The sequence below is a fragment of the Panthera uncia genome, chromosome D2, assembly GCF_023721935.1.
Source record: "Panthera uncia isolate 11264 chromosome D2, Puncia_PCG_1.0, whole genome shotgun sequence".
Lineage (NCBI taxonomy): Eukaryota > Metazoa > Chordata > Mammalia > Carnivora > Felidae > Panthera > Panthera uncia.
This window is the reverse complement of record NC_064818.1, coordinates 51,721,604-51,743,781: the sequence shown is the minus strand read 5'-3', so window position 1 is coordinate 51,743,781 and position 22,178 is coordinate 51,721,604. Positions and strand designations below refer to the sequence as shown.

The 22,178-nt window shown below is 43.9% G+C and overlaps 1 protein-coding gene across 2 annotated transcripts in view; it reads left to right on the top strand.

Moving 5' to 3' along the window:
• Positions 1-22,178, top strand: part of MYOF (myoferlin) — a 162,799-nt gene that overhangs the window by 5,680 nt on the left and 134,941 nt on the right. For both annotated transcript variants that reach the window (XM_049646410.1, XM_049646409.1), the window contains exon 3: positions 2,282-3,206. In XM_049646410.1, coding sequence (XP_049502367.1) covers positions 3,119-3,206 — 88 coding nt within the window. In that variant the 5' untranslated portion in view covers positions 2,282-3,118. The remainder of the gene's footprint in view (positions 1-2,281; positions 3,207-22,178) is intronic.

The window sequence follows — 22,178 nt, the reverse complement described above, 5'->3', positions numbered from 1 at the left end:
CCCCTGAAATTAAAAAAAAAAAAAAAACTTCTTAAAGAAGTATTTCAGCAAAGAGATCTTAACAATGGACCCTCTGTGCATGCCAGTTTGAAAATTGCTGTTAGATAATACCTAACGTCCTGCAAAACTGGAATTGGAATAAGATATTATGAATCTTCATTTCTCTTCCACTAACCCCTCTTTACTACCCCTTACTTTGCTCCTTACATCTAGAGTTTTTGCGAAGACTTCCTCTTTTCTATTTCTTTTTCTCTGGTGAAAGCAGTAAATGATAGACATGTGAGAGCTGGCATGTAGTCCCCACTAGAGTTGGGGAGCTCCATCAGGTCAGAAATTCGGCTTATTCTCCACTGAAGCCCCAGCCCAGACCCCCCAGAAACATAGAAACAGACCCACACATCTACATACGACCTAGATTTGGGGAAAGGGCAAATTCTTCAATAAATTGTAATAAAGCATTTGAATATCCATATTTGAAAAGATGAAACGTGACCTCTAACATAGTCAATTACAAGTAGAATATAATCAACTATATAGCGGAATGCATGCGCTCTTTGATACAATTCCACTCATAAGTTAGATCCTAAATATGCTCATGCACATTTGTAGCAGGAAACAAGCACAAGGATGTTCACAATAGCCCTGTTTGTAATGGCCTCAAACTCTGAATACTCCAATGTCCATCAAAAGTAGAGTGGATTAATAAAATGTGGTACGCTCACACAGTGAAATGTTAGATAGCAAAGAGCAAACAAAGTAGTTACATGGATGAACCTCAAAATGTAATGTTGAAAAAAATAAGCCAAACACAATTCATACTATATGATTCCTTTTATACAAAGGTCATAATACAGCCAAGAATTCATTCTGTATGAATATATGTATGTGTGTATTACATATGTAGGTATAAATATACATGTATACAAAATTCATAATGTATAAAGAAATTGATATTATCATATAAAGGTCATAATCAAGCAAACTATTTTGGGGGTAAACACTATGAAGAACAGAAATTGTTACCATAAAAATCAAGATAGTGGTTACCTCTGGGGGGAAGGGAAGAAGGTAGATGTGACATATGGGTTATAACAAGGGGCTGCTGGAGTGTTGGCAATGTTCTCTATCTTCCCCTGGATGCTCATTTGTTAAACTGTCACATTTATGTTCTATGAATTTTTTCAAAAATATATTTCACAATGAAAAGGAGATGTAAAAACGAGCCAAGCAAAATAAACACAATTTTGTTTATATTCCACCAAAATGTAGTCTATTTAGTCTGTGTGTCTAAATATATTGAGTCTAATATGGTCCCTTTAGTCAATAATGTATATAGTGTTGGCTTCATTGGTTGTTTGTATAAGCCATTGAGAAACTCACAGAGATAGAATTCCTATAGATAAACCATGTTCTTTCAATGCACTTGAAGCATTTGCTTACAAATGGTCTTGTTGGTTGTATGTTCAAAAACAGAAATAAACCCTGTGTTTCTTCACCCTAAGTTCTTAGCTTTTTCTTCTGAAACACAGTGATTTAAAGCCAATTTACTTTATGGGACATGCTATGAAATCATGTTCAAGCATGAACTTCTGGTTCTGTACGTGTGTGACTTAGTGCATGCTCCGTGCCAGGACCCCACACTAAGACCTTTATCTTATGACAACTTTACCTTAGATTAGATCACCGCAGAAAAGAGGGGGTTAGAACCTTGTAAGGTGACATAACTCAAAGTGAAGCAGGGACCCATAGTCAGGTCTGGCTGGCTACTAACCCCAGACATCTTCTAGGATCGTAATCATCAGGTTACACCACCCAACACACCCTCAGGGACACAAAGAGTTTTATTTGACCAAACTGGAGGCAGGCTCCTCTGAACCTTCCCATGGGCCTATCTGTGCACTTCCTTGTAAAAGTCACTTTAACCAGAACCCCCCACCTTCCGTATCTGATCACTCTTGACATCTGATGGGGTTTCTCATTCTCTCCCATCACCCAGCTGATATCTGGCCATCCTGACCTACCTTCAGCAAGAATCCTGTTAGGTCTGTTTAACCAGAACCCCCTTTCTGACATTTCTTCCTAGTAACTTTCCATCCTGGCCCCCCACCCTGACTATGAATTCCCACTTGCCCCTGATGTACTTCAAATTGAGCCTGATCTCTCCCCTCCACTGCAAAATTCCATTGCAGTGGTCCCTATACCTATTGCAAAGGTCCCCTTCTCTTGAATAAAGCCATATCATGCTTTAACAAGTGTCACTGATTTTTTTTTTTTTCTTTAGCAAAGGAATGGAAGACACTGCCTGGGATTAGCTGCGAAAGAGGGGAGAGTCACTTCTCCGTTTCCATTGAAGACTATTAGCAGCTTTGGATGGACGAGGAAAACTTAAGTGCCCAGCTTTTTTTTTTTTTTTTTAAAGAAATCCTAAGCCGAATCCTTTTGTAAAGCAAAAGATCAGCTTCTACTACACCAATTTTGCAAACCCTCCGGATTGGGTTTGCTTGGAACAAACTCAGTTATTCCTCTGCATTCCAACAGGGGGCATCCTTTAACTGATTTTTTTTTTTTTTTCCCAAACCTTCCTCTAAGTGATTACTGAGTGGGTGTGTTCAGCAGCATGAGAGAGAAAACAGCAAAAGTAAAATTCCAAAAAAAAAAAAAAAAAAAAGACTAAGCAAAGTTTTAAAACTCCACGAAGCGCAAAAAAGAATGAACGGGGTGGTGTGGAACACCAATTAATTCGGCTTTTGCCGAATTAAAAGTCAGTGGCGTCTTGGCGGTCTCCTGACCTGGCTGCATTTATTAGCGCCAAACCACTTCGGTTTCATTTGTTGCACATAATTATTTTTAGTTGAGGTTTCGCCCTTTTCACTTCCACATTTCCCAAATTCATAAGCGGGTTCCTGCAGCACTGCGGGGGCCCCGGGAGTTTGGGTATCAGTTTACACGTAGCCTTCAGTACACAATCCGTCAGAGATCCACCCAGTCGCCTCCCCCTACCCCACCCCTGCGCTCTGGACTGGAGAAATCTTACCTTCTCCCCCCGCGGCGCGCAGCCCCAGCGCACACTCCGCGTCAACTCGGCTGGCTGGCACTTGCCTTCTGCCCACGAAGAGCCATGCTTCGCGTGATTGTGGAGTCTGCCAGCAATATCCCTAAAACGAAATTTGGGAAACCGGATCCTATTGTTTCTGTTCTTTTTAAGGGTAAGGAAGAGTTTTCTTCTTTTTCTCAGGTCCTGCTTTGGAAAGTCAGTTTCGTGGGTCACGGTCTTTAACAGGCTGCGTTTAGTCCACGGATACAGCAAAACCTCTCTGGCTTTAAGCTGGATTGCTACCTGTGCAGGTGAGCGGAGAGGACAGATTTCTGTGGAAGGCATTTCATTTTCTCCAGGGTTTTGCGACTCATTGAATGACCGGATGTTTTAATTCTAATAATGTGATTTCTGTAAGCCCTTATAGGGAAATATGTACTTGTTAATCCCCAAGTTTTAAGTCTTAAAAAGGGCTGTGTTGGTTCAAAGTAAGTTTGAGCAGTCTTGTGTGCATTTTTACTGTCTGTTTTCAAGAAGTGGGTGACCGAGGAAAAAGTGCAGTTGAGTTGTTCTAGGTACTGTTACTGCCTAACACAGCCCATTTGCCGCTACTTTGTCACCGGCTTTTGGGAGGTGGAGCAAAGTTATTATTTTGGATTAGGTTGTCTTCATGTTGTTTTGTGCCATTTTGTCTTCGTCTCTCCAAACTTGGAGAATGTGGGTTCCATAGCTTTTAAGTTGCTCATAGAGGAAATAGCTCTGAACAAAGCAAGTCTGTAGTTTGGGCATCTACTTTGGTCCAGCTGAATAACCTTGAGCAAGTGACCTCCTTTCTCTGGATGTCAGTTCTGTTTTCTGTAAAACAGTGAGAAGGGTTTAGATTAGATCATCTTTAAAAGGCCTACTGTAATTCCAAAAGGTTATTTTTTTATGACGTTGAATTACAGTGGAAGGGGACAGGAGTGGCTAGTGTGAGAGTTTGCTCCCGGGCATTGTAAGTGATTCCAGTTTGGGCCCTGGTGATGTGTCTAAATCTGAGTTTAGAAGCTTTATCATTTTCTGTTTATCCAAGGTCACTGGCAAGGTATCCAGTTCACTTCTTGGCAGGAGGGATGAGAGACAGAGGGGAGAACAGAGAGAAGGGGAGGCTTGATGGGCACAGGGTTCCTGACCACGCCTCTGACCACACCTCGAACATTTCTTTCTTCCTCCAGGAACCAACTACTTCTCCCTTCCAGTTTCTGATTTATCTATGCCTCTCTCTTTTCATTTGTCTATTTTATCTATTTCTCTTCTCAAACCTTTCTCCATTAGAATGAGCAAGAAAATGAAATGAAACCCAAAGCGGTCAATGGTTGTTTAGTTTATTAAAAAAAAAAAAGATTCAGAGGGCAAAAGTCCAATTCTTTTTTTATTTTTTATTTTTTATTTTCTTAATGTTTATTTATTTTTGAGAGAGAGAGAGAGAAAGAGACAACGTAAGAGCAGGGAAGGGGCAGAGAGAGAGGGAGACACAGATCTGAAGCAGGCTCCAGGCTCTGAGCTGTCAGCACAGAGCCCGATGCGGGGCTCAAACTCATGAGCCATGAAATCATGACCTGAGCCAGAGTCAGATGTTCAACCGACTGAGCCATCCAGGTGCCCCAAAAGTTCAATTCTTAAAAGACAACCTGGTTTGAGAATCTGTTTAGCAAATATCATGTAGTCATGTTACAACCATGTTCTCTTACATGTATTAGTTGATCTTAAGTCTTTTGTTTTTCTTTGAAGTAATTGCATAACAGGACGTAACATGAAAAGTTTGTACCTTCACCATTGACATGTAAAGACACATAAAAATATATTGGGTTCAACCTGGCGATGTCATTATTTGAGGCAAGTCATATAGATTATAGAGAAATTGGAGTTTAATACTGTATTGAAATCTGACTTGTATTTTGTCTGGAAAGTGTGTGCATTGGTCCAAACTTTTAAATGACTAAAAATATGCCTGAAACTATCAACATATGCACCCAGTTGAAAGTGGAAAACTTCAGTTAAATTGGGCAAATGTAGTCTCTCCAATTATATTTATTAGATCATTTAACTTGAGTCTCTTTTCCAGTTTCCTTTGGTTGTGCAAATTAAGTGGGAAAGTCAGTCAATCGTTCATCTGACCAGCAACCTAGCAGCAGAAACTCTGATCTCAGAGTAGGAACACCCGGACTGTGGCTGATATTTCCAGAATGACCCAGATTTAACCACCCGGGCCTCACCTTTCTCAGCTGTGGAATGATGGGAACTGATCTCCTGGAGGTTCCTTCTGGCTGTAAAATCCTATTATTTTATAGTTCCATGTATTGAATACCTGTGCTCAGCAAGGTGTGGAAGGCAGAGACTTAGGTACTGGAGGATATACGGTAACAGATTGAGAACACTGGGATGGCAAGCCCTTCCCAGGTGTGCGTCCCACTTTTGAGCACTGTAAGTGCTGACAGGACTAAGGATGCTTATTACAATGAGATGTCCTTCAGAGGGAACAGAGCCAGAGGCGCTTCATGATGTGGTGTGGAGGGGTAGAGTGTGGAGAGTGAGATGTAAAAGGCCCTACGAGAAGATCAGAGAAAGCCCCTGTGCTTACTCAAACGTGTAAAATTCTGACTATTGAGTACATCACATAGTAAGGTCAGGGCAAAAGGCAACTCTCCTCAAATTTCAAGATGGTAGGAAGAATGTCCAAGTGACGGGTGTTAGTGGCGATGAGTGTATGGACGCTGAGGACCTGTGAGACTAGTTACACTCCAGCAGGGAATGTGGTGCACTGACAACCAACTGGTTTAGAGTTGACCTCAGTCTGTGGTGTTCACTCCTCTTCTGAGGTTGACTACCGAACTTCTTAGGACCTGATATGAACCAGGAGGATTTGGAAGTTACTCGAATCCCCGTTGAGATATCATTGATATTTTCCAGTTCAGGAGTAGATTATGAAAACCACAGAGGTTATTTGATTTTTCACATCCTTGGGGTGCACCAGCTTCTGTAAACTAGCTCTGAATCTTAAGGCCAGAGCACCTGCAAGCCAAAAGTGGCCATTCTCTCTTGAGTTCTATGCCAAGAGCCAGGCTATGAAGCTAAATATGGCAGAGATTAGATTAGACAGATGCTTGTGGCTTCTCTCAACTCCAAGACTTCGTGATTCTCCCAAACATAACAGGTTTGAAAAACTTTTTTTTAATGATATTTAAAACATTTTAAAATAATGCAACATAAAAACACAACAAACAATCCAGAAGGGATTGTACAACTCAAAAGTAAAAATTCTCACCACGTTCTTCCTATTCTTTCTCTCCCTCCACTCTTACTATCTAGGAATAACTACTTAGAACAGTTTGATTTGAATTCTTCTTGACTTTCTGCTTTAGATATGTAACCTGTTCCAACATCTCCCTGTTAGCAGTGCTCTTACTGCAATGGATGTTCTTAACAGTGCACATCTTTGTGAATGTGTGCATTACTGAAGGACAAGATTCTCTTTTTGGTAGTTGTTGCCTTTTGGGTTATGGGTTTGGGTTGCATTTTTTCTTTTATCTTTTTAAATATTTATTTATTTTTCAGGATGGGGGGAGGGGCAGAGAGAGAAGGAAACAGAGAATCCCAAGCAGGCGCCACGCTGTCAGCGTAGAGCCTGACACGGGACTCAAACCCACGAACTGTGAAATCATGACCTGAACAGAAATCAAGAGTCAGACACTTAACCAACTGAGTCATCCAGGCACCCCTTTCTTTTTTATTTTTACAGATGGTTTTGCAGATTATTGCCATGGGTTTCCATTTTCCTTGTGTCTCATCTCTGGCTTTGGTGTCAAATCTCTCGGCATTAAATTGATCGAGAGGAAAGTTTCTTGCAGTCCTTTATATTGCTGTGCTTTTCCAATGTGGCCACATTGCATTCATATGAAACATCCAACTCTAGGGAGCATGATTGTTGCAACTGTAGCATTTTTCTCATTCCATCCTTGTGATATTGTCCATTCTGTCAGCTAGAATTTTTTCTTCTGGTCTTGTGTAGATCATTGCCTTGTGAAATGGCTCTGCTATTGTCCAAATGGTCACCACATAATTGTCCTATTATCACCTATTTTTCCAGGTACTTGTTGTTTCATTTGTACATGTTTTTGGAGTGAAACCTAGATATTTCTAGGAACTCCTTTCAAAGAGCTTATCGACTTTATAGCCTTTAGGAGACCACTTGACCCCTCTAAGAATCCTTTTCTTTTCTCATTTGAAAAATAGAGTTTTAATGGCTTACTTGAAGGGGAGTAGATCTGCAGAGATCCCCCAAGGCTGTGATTTATGTAACAAAGAATTTTCTATTTTTAGCAAAAAGTATTTTACTATTTGAAAATTTACAGTTAAATATTCAAAAATAACCTTTTAGATAAGCAGAAAAGGAAAATGAAATTCCATTTAAGAGGGATGAAGCATGGTGGGAAAAAGATCCAATGGTTTTCACTCACTGTCATCCGTGAAGGCGCCTGATGAGCAACCCACAGGTGACTTGGTTTACCCAGATACACCATAGGATGAGTCAGGGCTCAACTGACAATCATGCTGTGCTGGTACCCCCATAGAACCACTGTCCTGCATTTACTAAACTCTCGGGAAAGCAGAAGTGTTTAATTTACTGAGTCATTTCCCTCACTTCCGGGAGTACAGAACTTGGAGAGTCACCGCCTAAGGAAAGTGTCCCCACTCTAGTGAATGAAGCATGGGAACTCTCAAAGGTATTCTTCCTAAAGGCACATTTTACAGGGTCCCAGTCATTTATAAAGCCACGAATGCCTTTTAAAAATGAATTAATGTGGTTTGTTTTTCTTCTCCTCTTGCACAAGGTATCTTACTTACATGTGTGCCCTCAAGGCATGCCCAAAGTTGCTGGTATTTGTCTGGTTTGGGTTTACTGGTGAGTTTCCCCATCCCCATGGGATTTGGCCCTGCTGAAAAGGAATGAGATTTTTATATCCTCTGCAACCTCTAGCACATCACTGATGCTGAATATGCATTTTAAATGTTGACCATGGAAGCAAGAGCTGGCAGAAGATTTGAGACAGTTTAGTGCAATAAAGTCATTGATTCTTGGTCCTAAAAGGGACCGTCAGAAGCCTCCCCATCTCCCTTCTCTCAGGAAGAATTAAACTTAATATTCTCTTAGGTGCTTTGTGGATGAGGTTTGGCAAAGGGTCACTTCACACATGTCTGAACACTGAGCATAATCAATTCCTAGTACCTGCTGCCCAGGGGCAAACCGGTGTTGTAGTACTTTTTTATTCAAAGTTTATTTATTTATTTTGAGGAGGGGTGGGGAATAGAGAGAGGCAGAGAGAATCCCAACCAGGCTCTGCGCTATCAGCTCAAACCTATGAACCACGAGATCGTGACCCGAGCTGAAATCAAGAGTTAGACGCTTAACTGACTGAGCCACCCGGGCACCCCAGTATTGTAGTGCTTTTTGCATTCTTGATCTTGCAAGGAAAATGTGAAGTTGTAAGCTTTTATGTTGCAAATTCATACGTGAACTGTGCAGTGGCGTATACCAGATAATGCATGTACCACGACGTGTCAACGATCACCTATCCTCTGTATAATTTCTATTGAACAACTGTTCTGTTGAGTAGGAGTGTGCTGTCAGTGTTTCTGAGCACCCAGAAACAACTTCTTGGACATCTGGCACCTTAAGTTTTATCAGCTAACAGAATTAGGCATTAGATTGCAAAGCCTATCGGGCATTAGGGTGCAAGGCCTCTGGGCTTTGGAGCCAAGGAGACATGAACGAGAATCCAGTCTCCCGCCCCTTGCTGCCTGCGTGTTCTGGGGCAAATGAATTAAAATTTCCGGCTTCACTGTTCTTAATAACTGCCCCCCCCCCCCCGCAGGGTTGTTTGAGGATTAAATGAATATACATGTGATATTGCACATGGGAACCCCTAAATTTCCTTCCCCATTTGATAACATTTACTTTTATGGAGATCTACAAGCACCAGACAGTATGTGAGGAATAAGTCTAGAAAAATATACATAGCATGGCTAGGCCTCCTAGGCCTAGGAAATCAACTAGTTAGAACACGAGAACGAGATACAAACCAGAATAGACATAGGGAATTACAATGCTGGAGCAGATGGACGAGGAATAAGCTTTGCGGGGAAGTATCACTTGACTCAGTCTTAAAGGATGTGTAATTTGACAGAAATAATGAAAAGGAAGACATTCTAGGCTTTGGAAGAACACAGAAAGGCCAGGGAGCATGGACCTGTGTGGTGAGGTTGCCAGAGGGTAATCCGGTGTGGTTAGGGACTGCACTTTGCTTATAAACTAGTGGTGAGACACTAGGCAGCACCGTGAGGTTAGTTCTAGTCAGGGTGACTAAACAGGTTTACTGGTTGAGGCAAATGCTTTGCAGGGCAGAGAGAGCTCATCCCAGGGTTAGAACGAGAAGGAAAGGACTGACATGCAAGATACTAAGAAAGCAATCCGACTGAATTAAATTAATAAGAAAACTGCCCTGGGCAGGCTAATTCTTCACACTCCTCTCTGAAACAGAACATCAGCCTGCTTTTCCTCCCAGCCAGGGTGTTCACCCTGTAGGCGAGTGTGGGGCTGGGAGCGGCGGGGGATAGTGGCTCTGCAGAAGGCCAGCATGAGAATGTTAGCTACCTGAGACCGGTGGGAAGGTAGCCACTAAGAGAAGAAAAACATAGAAATAAAAAGTGGCAGGAAAGACAAATTTCGCTGTTTTCCCAAAGGCCAACAGGGTGCATTTCTTCAACCAAGCTGAGCTGAGGTCTCGTTCACATAAAGTCCTTCTCCCCCTAGCCAAGTGTCCTGCCTGAAGGGTGAGGTGTCATGGCCAGCAACTGTTTAATTTCAAGGAACACATGCCCACAAGCTTGTTCAAGTAAAGCGTGGTTTAGTCTTTCTGTTTTTTTCCCCAAAGCTAGAGAGAAATCTCATGGAATCTAAATTACGGGCCTCACAGGAGCCAGAATGGTGTTAGGCAGGGTGGCATTCGCTCTCTCTCCCCAGGGGACTATCAGGCCTCATGCCTCTGTTCCTTCCTGCACAGGGCGTCCATTTTCTCTCTGCACATTGGCTGCCTTCATGGAGTCTCTTACTCCTGCTTCCCTGCAATTGGCAGCATGCATGGGGCTTTGGGTTACCATGGAGGTGACTTGGTCCTGACTCTACATCTCTTATGGCCTCAGTGTCTCTTGGTGGGGATCTTTAACAGAAAGATACCAATTGGCTCTGTTTTCATCAGGTGTTCACTCCTGGTCCAATCAGCTGTGCCAAGGGATACATACACACACGAGGTGGGTATCCCAGATGTCTCTACTACACAAGATGAGTTTTGATGGCCTAGACCATGAACTGTCTGGCCCACCTCCCTCCAGCTTAGGCATTTGACCTGCTTTGCCATCTTTGGTTACTATCTGACCAACCCCACCACATCCCCTAAAAGAGCCTCCTTCTTTCCGTAATCAACACAATTCAGGTAAAGTGATGAGCTTTGGACTGGGCAGACCAAGTTTCACTCTTGGATGTGTCATTAGGAGCTAAATATTTTGTATTTTGTTTGTTTTGAGAGAGAGTTCGAGCAGGAGAGGGAGAAAGGAAGAGAGAGAGAGAGGGAGTGAGAGAATATCCCAAGCAGTCTCCACACTCAGGGTGGAGCTGGTCATGGGGCTCAATCCCATGACACTGAGATCATGACCTGAGCTGAGATCAAGAGTCGAGAGCTTAACCAACTGAGCCACCCAGGCACCCCAGAAGGTAAATATTTTTGAACAACTATATTTCTGAGCCTTTATTTCTTCATGTATAAAATGAGGAGAATGATATGTACCTCACAAGGACATTGTAAGGATCAACAATGATAAAATATCTAAAGTAGTATCATAGGGTCTGGCATATAATACCAGACCGTCCTTGACCTATGAGGGTGTTACACTCCATTAAACCCATCCTAAGTTGAAAATGCATAGGGATGCCTGGGTGGCTCAGTCAGTTAAGCATCCTACTCTTGATTTTGGCTCAGGTCATGATCTCACAGTTTGTGAGATCTCCCTTTCTCTCTGCCTCTATCTCTCTCTCTCAAAATAAAGAAATAAACACTAAAAAAAAAAAAGAAAATTCACTTAATACACCTCATGTACAGAACGTCATAGCTTAGCAGAGCCTACCTTGAACATACCCAGAACACCTACATTAGCCTTCATCATCTGGACAAAATCATCCCACACAAAGCTTATTTTATAATACAGAGTTGAATATCTCATGTAATCATTGAATACTCTACTGAAAGTGAAAAACAGAATGGCTGTATGGGTGCAGAACGGTTGTAAGTGTATCAGTTGTTTCCCTGTGTGATTGTGCAGGTGACTGGAGCCGTGGCTCGCTGTCCCTGCCCAGCACCACGATAGTATCACACTGCATAGGGCTGGGCCTGGACAAATCCAAATTCAAATTCAAAGTACATTTCTACTGAATGCATATCGCTTCTGCACCTTCATAAAGTTGGAAAATTGAGTTGTACCATCGCAAGCTAGGAGACATCGGTCATTGTACGGCAAACACTCACTTCCTCCCCCTTTATATGCCCCACTCTTTACCCCACTGCTGGGGGCGGGCAATACAAAATGCTGGGGGACACTTGAGGGGTGGCCCAAACTTAGAGGAATAAATGGGATGCCCGGTAGCTAGGATGCACAAGCAGTTTGAAGGCAGAGCCAGTGTTAGATTCATCTGTGGGAGCACGTTGTAACTTCTTGACCAGGCCCACTATACGTTCTTTGTTGGTGGTGGTGTTTGAATTGTGGTTCAGTGTATACAGCATAAATGTTACCATTTTGACCATTTTAAGTGTACATCGAATAGCATTAAGTACATTCGTGTTGTTGTACGGTCATCACCGTCTTCTGTCCCCAGAACTTTTTCATCTTCCCAAACTGAAACTCTGTAGTATTCATTAAATAATAATTCCTCATTCCCCCCTCCCCCACCCCCAGCCCCTAGCATCTATCATTCTATTTTCTGTCTCTGTGAATTTGACTGCCTAGGTACCACATCTGAGTGAAATCATTCAATTTTTGGGACTGGCTTATTTCACTTGGCATAATGTCCTCAGGGTTCATCTGTGTTGTACAAGGTGTCAGAATTTTTGTCTTTCTTAAGGCTGTACGTATATGCCACATTTTGTTTATCCATTCATCCATCGATGAGCACCTGGGTTGCTTCACTTTTCGGCTATGGTGAGTAGTGTAGCTCTGAACGGTACCGTTTTTGAGTTCCTGCTCTTAATTCTTTTGGGTATATACCCCGAAGTGGAATTGTTGAATCATGTGGTAATTCTATGTTTAATGTTTTGAGCCACTACCACACTGTTTTCCATACTGACTGCATGATTTTAAGAACATTCCCACCAGCAGTGAGCAAGGTTCCAATTTCTCCATATCCTCGCCAGCACTTATTTTCTGGTTTGTCTTGTTCTGTTTTCTTTTTGTTTTCGTAATAGTCATCCTAATGGATGTGATTCTTAGCAACTCTCGGTTGACTTGGATTTTCAACCCGCACTTAACCGCAGTGACTCCGAATAAGGGTCTCTGCCTTATTCTGTATTCTGTAGCCTCAGTGGCCAGCATCAAGGCAGCCCTCTTGTGAAGGGACGTCTGCCTGGCAGGGGCCCAGCCTCCACCTGAGAGAGGCTGATGGCCTGTTAGCCAGTGGAGCCCTGACCCTGTGATGTCTGTGGCTGAGGTCGTGCCAAGAGCTATAGCAGGGCTGAAGGCAAATGGAAAATAGCTTTGGTCTCCTGCAGTTCCAGGTCTTCTGGTTGGTCGGGGCTCCCCAGCCCAGGGTTGGAACCAGCGGTCACTCATCTGTGCTTCCCAGCAGCACATCCTGACAGGTCCCTCTGTATTTATTTCTCATAACATCCTATGCTCTTTCATGGCACCTATCAGAACATACAGTTGTACATTTGCTGGCTTATTTGATTTCTGTCTGCCTCCTCCATCGGGCAGTAACCTTCTTGAAGGGCAGGGACTATGTCTGTTTCCCCAGCACCTAGGTTAGTGCTTGGCAGACGGTAAATGATCAAGAAGGAGTTACTGAATGAGTGCCTCTGGCTTCTCCCCTCGTTCACTCAGGTCATGTCACCAGACCAAAGTGGGTCCCCTCCTTGGGGAGTTATAGACAAAGACTGTACATGTGGAGTTGCCTCTCAACATCATCTTTGTTCGTACAAATAAGGAGATCACGGGAATAATTCCATAGCCATGGCAGACTCCTTTTATTAAGGCTTGGGATGAATACTCAGGGGGAGGGGATTTTAACATTATAGTGAAACTGAGGTAACTGTCGGGCACTTTCTGGCTCATCCATATAGGCATCCTCCTCAACTGTTTCTTTTCCTGTTTCAGCATTTTGTTAGCTTCTAAAAGATGAAATTGACAGTGACGCAGAAGCTTTTAGGGATTTGCTGAGTTCAGAAAGTCAGTCCTGAGTTCAGGGGGTCAATGGTGAATTCAGGGGTCAAAGGGTCTTATCGGTGACAGGGTCTCACAGACCAGATGGGACCAAAGGCGACCAGATCCCTCTGCCCACAAAGTACAAAACTGATCTTGGGTTCTTAAGGCTTCAGAGTTTCCACAGGCTGCACCTCAAAGGAAGCTGGAAGGCAGAGGAACTGCAGCCTACCTCTGACTTTGATATTGGCAAGAAACTTATTAATGGCAAGAAACTTCTCTGAACCTCAGTCTTCCCGGCTGTGAAGTGGGTATAAGACCTACCTCTGAAGGTTGTCAAAGTCAAACAACATATATTTAAAGTACTTGGACGAGGCGCATCTAGGTTAAGCATCTGATTCTCAGTTTCGGCTCAGGTCATGATCTCACAGGTTGTGAGTTCAAGCCATGCATTGGGCTCTGCACTAACAGCGTGAAGCCTGCTTGGGATCTGTCTCCCTCTCTCTGCCCCTCCCCCACTTGCTCTCTCTCTCTTTCTCTCTCAAAATAAATAAGCATTTAAGAAAATAAAAAAGTACTTGGACTAAAAGTATATGTTTACTGGGGTGCCTGACTGGCTTTAGTGGGAAAAACATACAACTCTTTTTTTTTTTTTCATGCAACTCTTGATCTCTGGATTTTGAGTTCGAGCCCCACGTTGGGTGTAGAGATTACTAAAAATAAATAAATAAACTTAAACTTTGCGCTGATCTCACCTCTTGAAGTTTGGCTCTTTTTGCATGTGGAAAAGTAAAAGATTAGTGGTGTAGGTTAGGGACTAAAGAAGTATGAAGCTTGCGAATCAAATGAGGAGAGCTGATGCAGGGCCTTTATGTTCTCCTCTTACAAGGTGAAGCTACTAATCTAGGAAAGAGGTCTAGGTTGGGCTCATTATTTTGTCAAAACAATGAGTCAGTTTGGTGAAAATAACATAGAGCTGTACTCATTGTATTTACTTCCTTCGGCAGTCACTTATTTGTGTGCTCAATTACTGAGAGCAGAACTGTCTGCTGAAACGTTCTGGGACAGTGGAGATGTTCGAGGTCTGCCCTGTGTGTTATGGTAGCCACGAACCACATGTGGCTGCCGATCACTGAAACGCGGCCAATGTGACTTGAGGAATTGGATGTTTACTAATACTTGATTTTCATTAATCTAGATGGACACAGCCACGTGTGGTTATTGCACAGCACAGATAGCAGAAGACAGTCACAGCCGTGAGGGGCCTGGGACTTCCTGTCACTCACTGCTGCCCACCGTCTCTGAACCTCAGGTGTCCCATCTACAAAACTGGACAGGATAGCAGTCCCCACCTCAGAGGGCGGCTGTGAGGATTAGCATGATTAAAGGAAAGCACTTACATAGAAAGTGCTATAAGTGTTCCTTGCTACTCAGGTCTTCCGGAGATTCTGGCATGGTGGGGGAGATAGCCTGAGTACCAACCGCCTGCTACACCACCACCACCATTTATTAAATTCTTATACTAGGCCCACACCTGTGTGTATTATCTTATTTAATCCTCATGGCATTTTTAGGAACTAAGTCTTATTATCATCTTTGTTTTACACGTGGGGAAACTGAGGCAGAGGCCAGTCAGGATTCAACTCAGGACTGTCTGATTCCAGAGTCTCCAATGTGTATTCCCTGAGGTCAACATGGGTAAAGAGGTAACACACACCCTGTGCCTTAAACAACCAAGTCAAATTATGAATGCTTCCTTTCCACTCTGAATGGATTGCGTTGTTCAGTGTGTGGAGATCGTTTCAGACCCAGCCTGAAAGAGGAAGAACATGTACCAAGAACACAAAAACTTTTAAAGAAGAATAAAAGTAAAACCCAGCCCTCTTGGGGTGAGTTTCCACAGGGTAATGAAAGCCTTTATGACTTTGTGACTCAGAAGCTCAGAGCTGAAATAGCTTAGCAGTGAATCAGTTCCTCTGATAGTCAAGTTGGAGCCATTTTATTAGTGGAGACTAAAACTCTAGCATATTCCGAGTAAAGTATTAAAAACCTAATATCTGAGGGGCACCTGGGTGGCTCAGTTGGTTAAACTTCCGACTTCAGCTCAGGTCACGATCTCATAGTTTGTGGGTTTGAGCCCCGCATCAGGCTCTGTGCTGACAGCTCGGAGCCTGGAGCCTGCTTCGGATTCTGTGTCTCCCTGTCTCTCTGCCCCTTCCCTGCTCATGCCCTGTCTGTCTGTCTGTCTGTCTCTCTCTCAAAATAAATAAACATTAAACATTTTTTTTTAATCTAATATTTGAGTGGAAGGGGAGTCTCCACTTAACCTCACCTCAGTTCTCTGGTTTATTACCTTTTACATTCCAGTGGCACAACTTATAAATTTTTTAAAAAATCCTTTTCTTTATCTCTCTCTCATTATCAAAAAATAAAAAAGGCTCTTTTTGCTGACCTCTCCTCATTGTCGGAAATGACTGCCTTGGACGGTCCCTATTTCCCTCCCTTCTCTCTTTTGCTGTTGTGTCTCCTTACTGCTTCTCCCAAACATAAATTCATTCAACAAGTGTTGACCAAGAGTGTACTCTGTTGGGCGCTCAGCACTGCAGGTGGGATCGGGAACTAGCCAGGCTTGCCCCTGCCCGAGCAGCTCCTAGTGCAGCTGTGAATCCAGCCAGAAGTCAGTGAATTCAGAGTTCAGTGGGTTTAAACTCCCGGAAAGCTAAAAAAATTGTTTTTCATTATTTGCAGATTCTATTGGTGATGAGAGCTACTAAGTCCAGCAAGGGCTTCATATATATTTATTCTTACCGAATAAATGAACTCCCTCTGTTTACGGTTGAAGTCCCACTTTTTAGGGGTTTGGGGAGGGCACGCGGCCTTGGTCAGGGTCCTGGAGCAGGTTCCATGCACATGCCCACTGCTGAGACTGTAACAGCCCATGTGAGAGGCTAGGTCTTGGCCAAGTGTCCGGCCCACCCTGGGGTAATGCACAGAGAGGCTCAAGGTTCAGACCCCTCTGCTTGGCATCCAGGCGCTCTCGCCTTCCCATTGTATTTCCTTGGCTAGAGTCAGCCCTGGGGCAGGTAGCCAGAGCAGTGCCAGGGCCTGGGACATTGGTGCCTTGGGGCCTCACACTTCTGACCTCAGAGACCTTCTCTGGGGCTCCAGACCCTTGTCTGGGGCTCCTCTGGTTTGTCCCAGTGTGCTGGACACATTATGGTGGCGTCCCCTGTATGACATAGCTTGAGGAAGGGCCTCCTCCCGGGGCACTGAGACTAAGTTCTATGCTGTCTCCCACTGCTGTGTGCGTGTCTGGCTTTCTTTGTGCTTCATCTCTCTGGGCTAAGTCTACTTCCATCCCCATCCCAGACAGTCCCAATTCCCAGCTCTACCTTGTACCTGTGGTGACTGATCAGCCTAGTTTGCTAAAGAGCCCAGATGTCAAAGCCAGACCCAGTTTAGGAAGGAACACTGGGGACAGTGGATTAAACGACTGGCAATGGCAAAAATCCCATTGAAAGAGGTTATTTACTATGGGACACCAAGACCTCAGCTTCAGCAAAGCACAGCTAGAAGCTCGTTGCTTAGAAGGGATGGAATTGAATTATTAAGATTTTGACTCAGTGCTTTCTGCTTACTTTCAGAGTTCTTTTCTGTGACTTTCGTTTTCTCCTGATCTTGGAATCAAGGAAAGCAGAGGAACATGATCCTCTTTATATTGTTTGATGGTGGTAGTTTGTGATTCTGATTCTGATCCAACACAAAGGAATGTCTCCTGTGTCCTAGACAGCCTCAGGCTTTCTCATCTGATCTTCAGTACAGCCATGCCGGGGACTTCTTCATCCTCTTCTACAGGGTACCCAGGCATTGAGAGGCCCTTCTGAAACTCTAGGAACTTTCCACCTCAAGCTGGATTTGAAGCGAATTTGCCCAGTACCAGCCTTCATTCATTCTCTAGCAAATTGTCTCAGAAACATACCAGGCAAAGGAAGGAGAGGTTAAAAAGCTAGGAGCCAGGAGACCAGCATTCAAATTCTGGCTTTGTTTCTTAGTAGCAGGTGACCCTGAACAAGCTACTTGATTTTATTATGACTCAAAATAAAGATAATAGTAACAAGTAACATATACCAAGCCCTTAGAAGAGTGCCTGGTATACTATGAGCCCTATGGATGGGAGTTATTATTCCTGGGCATCTGGTACCAATACTTATTAATAACAAAATGTAGATACAGAGATCTGGAGAGCCGGCTCAAAGTCACACGGCTGGTAAGTGGTGAAAATATACAGCAGGTCACTTGACATCCTCAGCCCTCGGTGGAGGTTAAGAGCACAGGTCTGGAAATGAGGCAGGCTTGGGGCTGCAGCTCAGTTCTGCCACCCACTAGCTGTGTGGTCTCCGGCAAGTCGCTTAACATCACTGAACCTCAGTTTCCTCATCCGTAAAATGGCAATACTGATACCTCTGTTGTAAGAATTAGACGTGAATGTGTTCAAAGTGCTGGGCATGGGAGTAGATGTTCACATGCAAAATAAACAGACAAGCCCAAGAGGCACACAGTTCGGTCTTCTACCAAGGCAGCTAATCCAGGTGCCTGGCCGACCTGGTATCTCTCCACCTGCAGCCCTGGCAGATGGCAGAGCTGGAACACAACCACCCCCAGGGGCAGCTTTTTTTTTTTTTTAATTTACATCCAAATTAGTTAGCCTGTAGTGCAACAATGATTTCAGGAGTAGATTCCTTAATGCCCCTTACCCATTTAGCCCATCCCCCCTCCCACAACCCCTCCAGTAATCCTCAGTTTGATCTCCATATCTATGAGTCCCCTCTGTTTTGTCCCCCTCCCTTATGTTCATCTGTTTTGTCTCTTAAAGTCCTCATATAAATGAAGTCATATGGTATTTGTCTTTCTCTGACTGACTAATTTCACTTAGCATAATACCGTCCAGTTCCATCCACGTAGTTGCAAATGGCAAGATTTCACTCTTTTTGATTGCCGAGTAATACTCCATTGTATATAAATACCACATCTTCTTTATCCATTCATCCATCAATGGACATTTGGGCTCTTTCCATCCTTTGGCTATTGTTGATAGTGCTGCTATAAACATGGGGGTGCGTGTGTGCCTTCGAAACAGCACACCTATATCCTTTGGATAAATACCTAGTAGGGCAATTGCAGGGTCGCAGGGTAGTTCTATTTTTAGTTTTTTGAGGAACCTCCATACTGTTTTCCAGAGTGGCTGCACCAGCTTGCATTCCCACCCCAGGGGCCGCTTTTAGGAAGAAGATCCTGTATGGGGTTGTCCAGATCGATTGGGCTTCACCGCAGTTCCCTTGGAGGATTTGGTTTTGATTCAAGAGCTCAAATGCCTGTCAGAACATCTCAAGAGGCCGGTGGGGGCACAGGCTATGGAAAGCAGAGTGGTAATCCCGCCTGCCTTTTTGTTTGGGCCTTTCTGTTTATCAGCAATATCAGTGACTATGTCAGAAATGTACCAAACAGCTTTGCTTTTTATCATAGTTGCCGTTTGGCCAAAATAAATGCCTTTCCCCAGAACTCGTTTGACAACATAGCTGGAGCAGTAGGGCAGCCAGGGTGGAGACACAAAAAGTCAGACATCTGACTGTGGCCCCAGCGGTGGGCTGGGGGCAGACATCAGGTCGGACTGCGGCCCCGCCCACCAACTCCAGTTATACACCACAGCACGGGGGAAGTGCCCTGCAGGTCCTCACCACTCCAGGGACTATCCAAAATGACCAAACGGAAGAATTCCCCTCAGAAGAATCTCCAGGAAATAACAACAGCTAATGAACTGATCAAAAAGGATTTAAATAATATAACAGAAAGTGAATTTAGAATAATAGTCATAAAATTAATCGCTGGGCTTGAAAACAGTATACAGGACAGCAGAGAATCTCTTGCCACAGAGATCAAGGGACTAAGGAACAGTCACGAGGAGCTGAAAAGCGCTTTAAACGAAATGCAAAACAAAATGGAAACGACGACAGCTCAGATTGAAGAGGCAGAGGAGAGAATAGGTGAACTAGAAGATAAAGTTATGGAAAAAGAGGAAGCTGAGAGAAAGAGAGATAAAAAAATCCAGGAGTATGAGGGAAAAATTAGAGAACTAAGTGATACACTAAAAAGAAATAATATATGCATAATTGGTATCCCAGAGGAGGAAGAGAGAGGGAAAGGTGCTGAAGGGGTACTTGAAGAAATTATAGCTGAGAACTTCCCTGAACTGGGGAAGGAAAAAGGCATTGAAATCCAAGAGGCACAGAGAACTCCCTTCAGACGTAACTTGAATCGATCTTCTGCACGACATATCATAGTGAAACTGGCAAAATACAAGGATAAAGAGAAAATTCTGAAAGCAGCAAGGGATAAACGTGCCCTCGCATATAAAGGGAGACCTATAAGACTTGTGACTGATCTCTCCTTTGAAACTTGGCAGGCCAGAAAGGCTTGGCACGATATCTTCAGTGTGCTAAACAGAAAAAATATGCAGCCGAGAATCCTTTATCCAGCAAGTCTGTCATTTAGAATAGAAGGAGAGATAAAGGTCTTCCCAAACAAACAAAAACTGAAGGAATTTGTCACCACTAAACCAGCCCTACAAGAAATCCTAAGGGGGATCCTGTGAGATAAAGTACCAGAGATATCACTACAAGCATAAAACATACAGACATCACAATGACTCTAAACCCGTATCTTTCTATAATAACACTGCATGTAAATGGATTAAATGCGCCAACTAAAAGACATAGGGTATCAGAATGGATAAAAAAACAAGACCCATCTATTTGCTGTCTACAAGAGACTCATTTTAGATCTGAGGACACCTTTAGATTGAGAGTGAGGGGATGGAAGCCAAAAGAAAGCTGGAGTAGCCATACTTATATCAGACAAACTAGACTTTAAATTAAAGGCTGTAACAAGAGATGAAGAAGGGCATTATATAATAATTACAGGGTCTATCCATCAGGAAGAGCTAACAATTATAAATGTCTATGCGCCGAATACCGGAGCCCCCAAATATATAAAACAATTACTCATAAACAAAAAGTCAGAGATCCGCATTTAGCCAGGTAGGCCTGGATGGGCCACATGTCTCTGTGCTCCCCCCAGGTCCCTCTACGTCCTGAGGGTGGGAGGAATCTCCTGTTGGCCCTTCCCAGAGCCTTCTCTGACCTCTCTGCTTATGGTGGAAATTCTCCCAGATGCTCGTGGCTGCCAGACTGACTGCCAGGGAGGAGCGGTTGCTGCCCGTCTGGCAGCTGTCCCGGGCAGGCCTCGGAGGTCTGGAACCCAGCCACGTGGGAGAACTGCTACACCAAGGCTGGGCCTAGCGTCACTGGGCGCTTCCTCTGGTCGCTGGGCCCTGCCCTCCAGGGCGGGCTCCACAGCCTGGGAGTGCCCTTGGGGCATACAAGGGGTGCTGCCCAGGTGCCTTAATACAAAATAAAAGCTCCTGGTTCAATGCTTCCTGTATGCTGGGCCCTGTGCTGAGCACTCTGTATTCGTTTTCTCACTTAATCATTAAAGCAACCCTAGTAATAATACATGAGCTTACGAAGTCAAATGCACTCAAATCATGGAACGATTACGCTGAGAGGAATACCAACACTAGTAAAATACAGTCCCAGCCTTCAAAGAGTCACCGTCTGGTCTTAATCCTCATAAGATTGTTCTGGGTCCTGTCTGCCAGAGTCTGAATCCCAGCTCCACCACTTAATAGCTGTGTGACCTCTGATAAATTGCTTAACTTCTCTTGTCTTGGTTTCTCCTTTTGTAATTGGGGAAGCTTATTACCTTTTAGGGTAGTTGTAAAGATTAGTGAGACAATCTATAGAAAGCTCCGGAAACAATGACTAGTTCAGAGCACTTAGTAACCGTTAGCCATGATTGGATGGCTTCAGGAGGTCTGTGATATTCTAGGCCAACTAGTGGGTGACTCTCCATTTGTCTATGAATGTTTCTCAAGACAAAAGTGGCCACAACCCGGGAGCCAGAGAAGATGAAGAAGTATTTCTCAATGAGAGGTCAAGTTTAGATGCATGGCTGGACCTAGAGATCTTGTTAATCTACTTTGCCTACCAAAAAGCTGAGGTACTTGGGGGAGCTTTGTAAATGCCCTCTGACCCCCACTTCTCCTGGGGCCATGTCATAAGACACAGAAATCTAGCTAGGGAGGACTGGGGGGGCTTCATAAATCACATGTTCCACTAGACCTGGAGGCAGACTTAGAGATCATCTAGTCTAAATTCCCCGGTGTTTACAAGAGGGATTCTGAGCTCAGTGGTTGAGCCTATGTCTCTCTGAGATCAAATCTCAAAGAATTGGAGAAGTTCACTGATTTGAAAGTCCAGTCAGAAGAGCTGGGCCTGGGTGGCTCAGTCGGTTGAGCGTCCGACTTCAGCTCAGGTCATGCTCTCACGGTTCGTGATTTCAAGCCCTGAATCAGGCTCTGTGCTGACAACTCAGAGCCTGGAGCCTGTTGCAGAGTTTGTCTCTCTCTCTCTCTCTCTCTCTCTCTCTGTCCCTTCCCTGCTCACGCTCTGTCTCTCACTCTCTCAAAAATAAAGAAACATTAAGAAGAGCTGGGCCAAGTCCTGCACTTTGCCCTGAAGGAGTATGA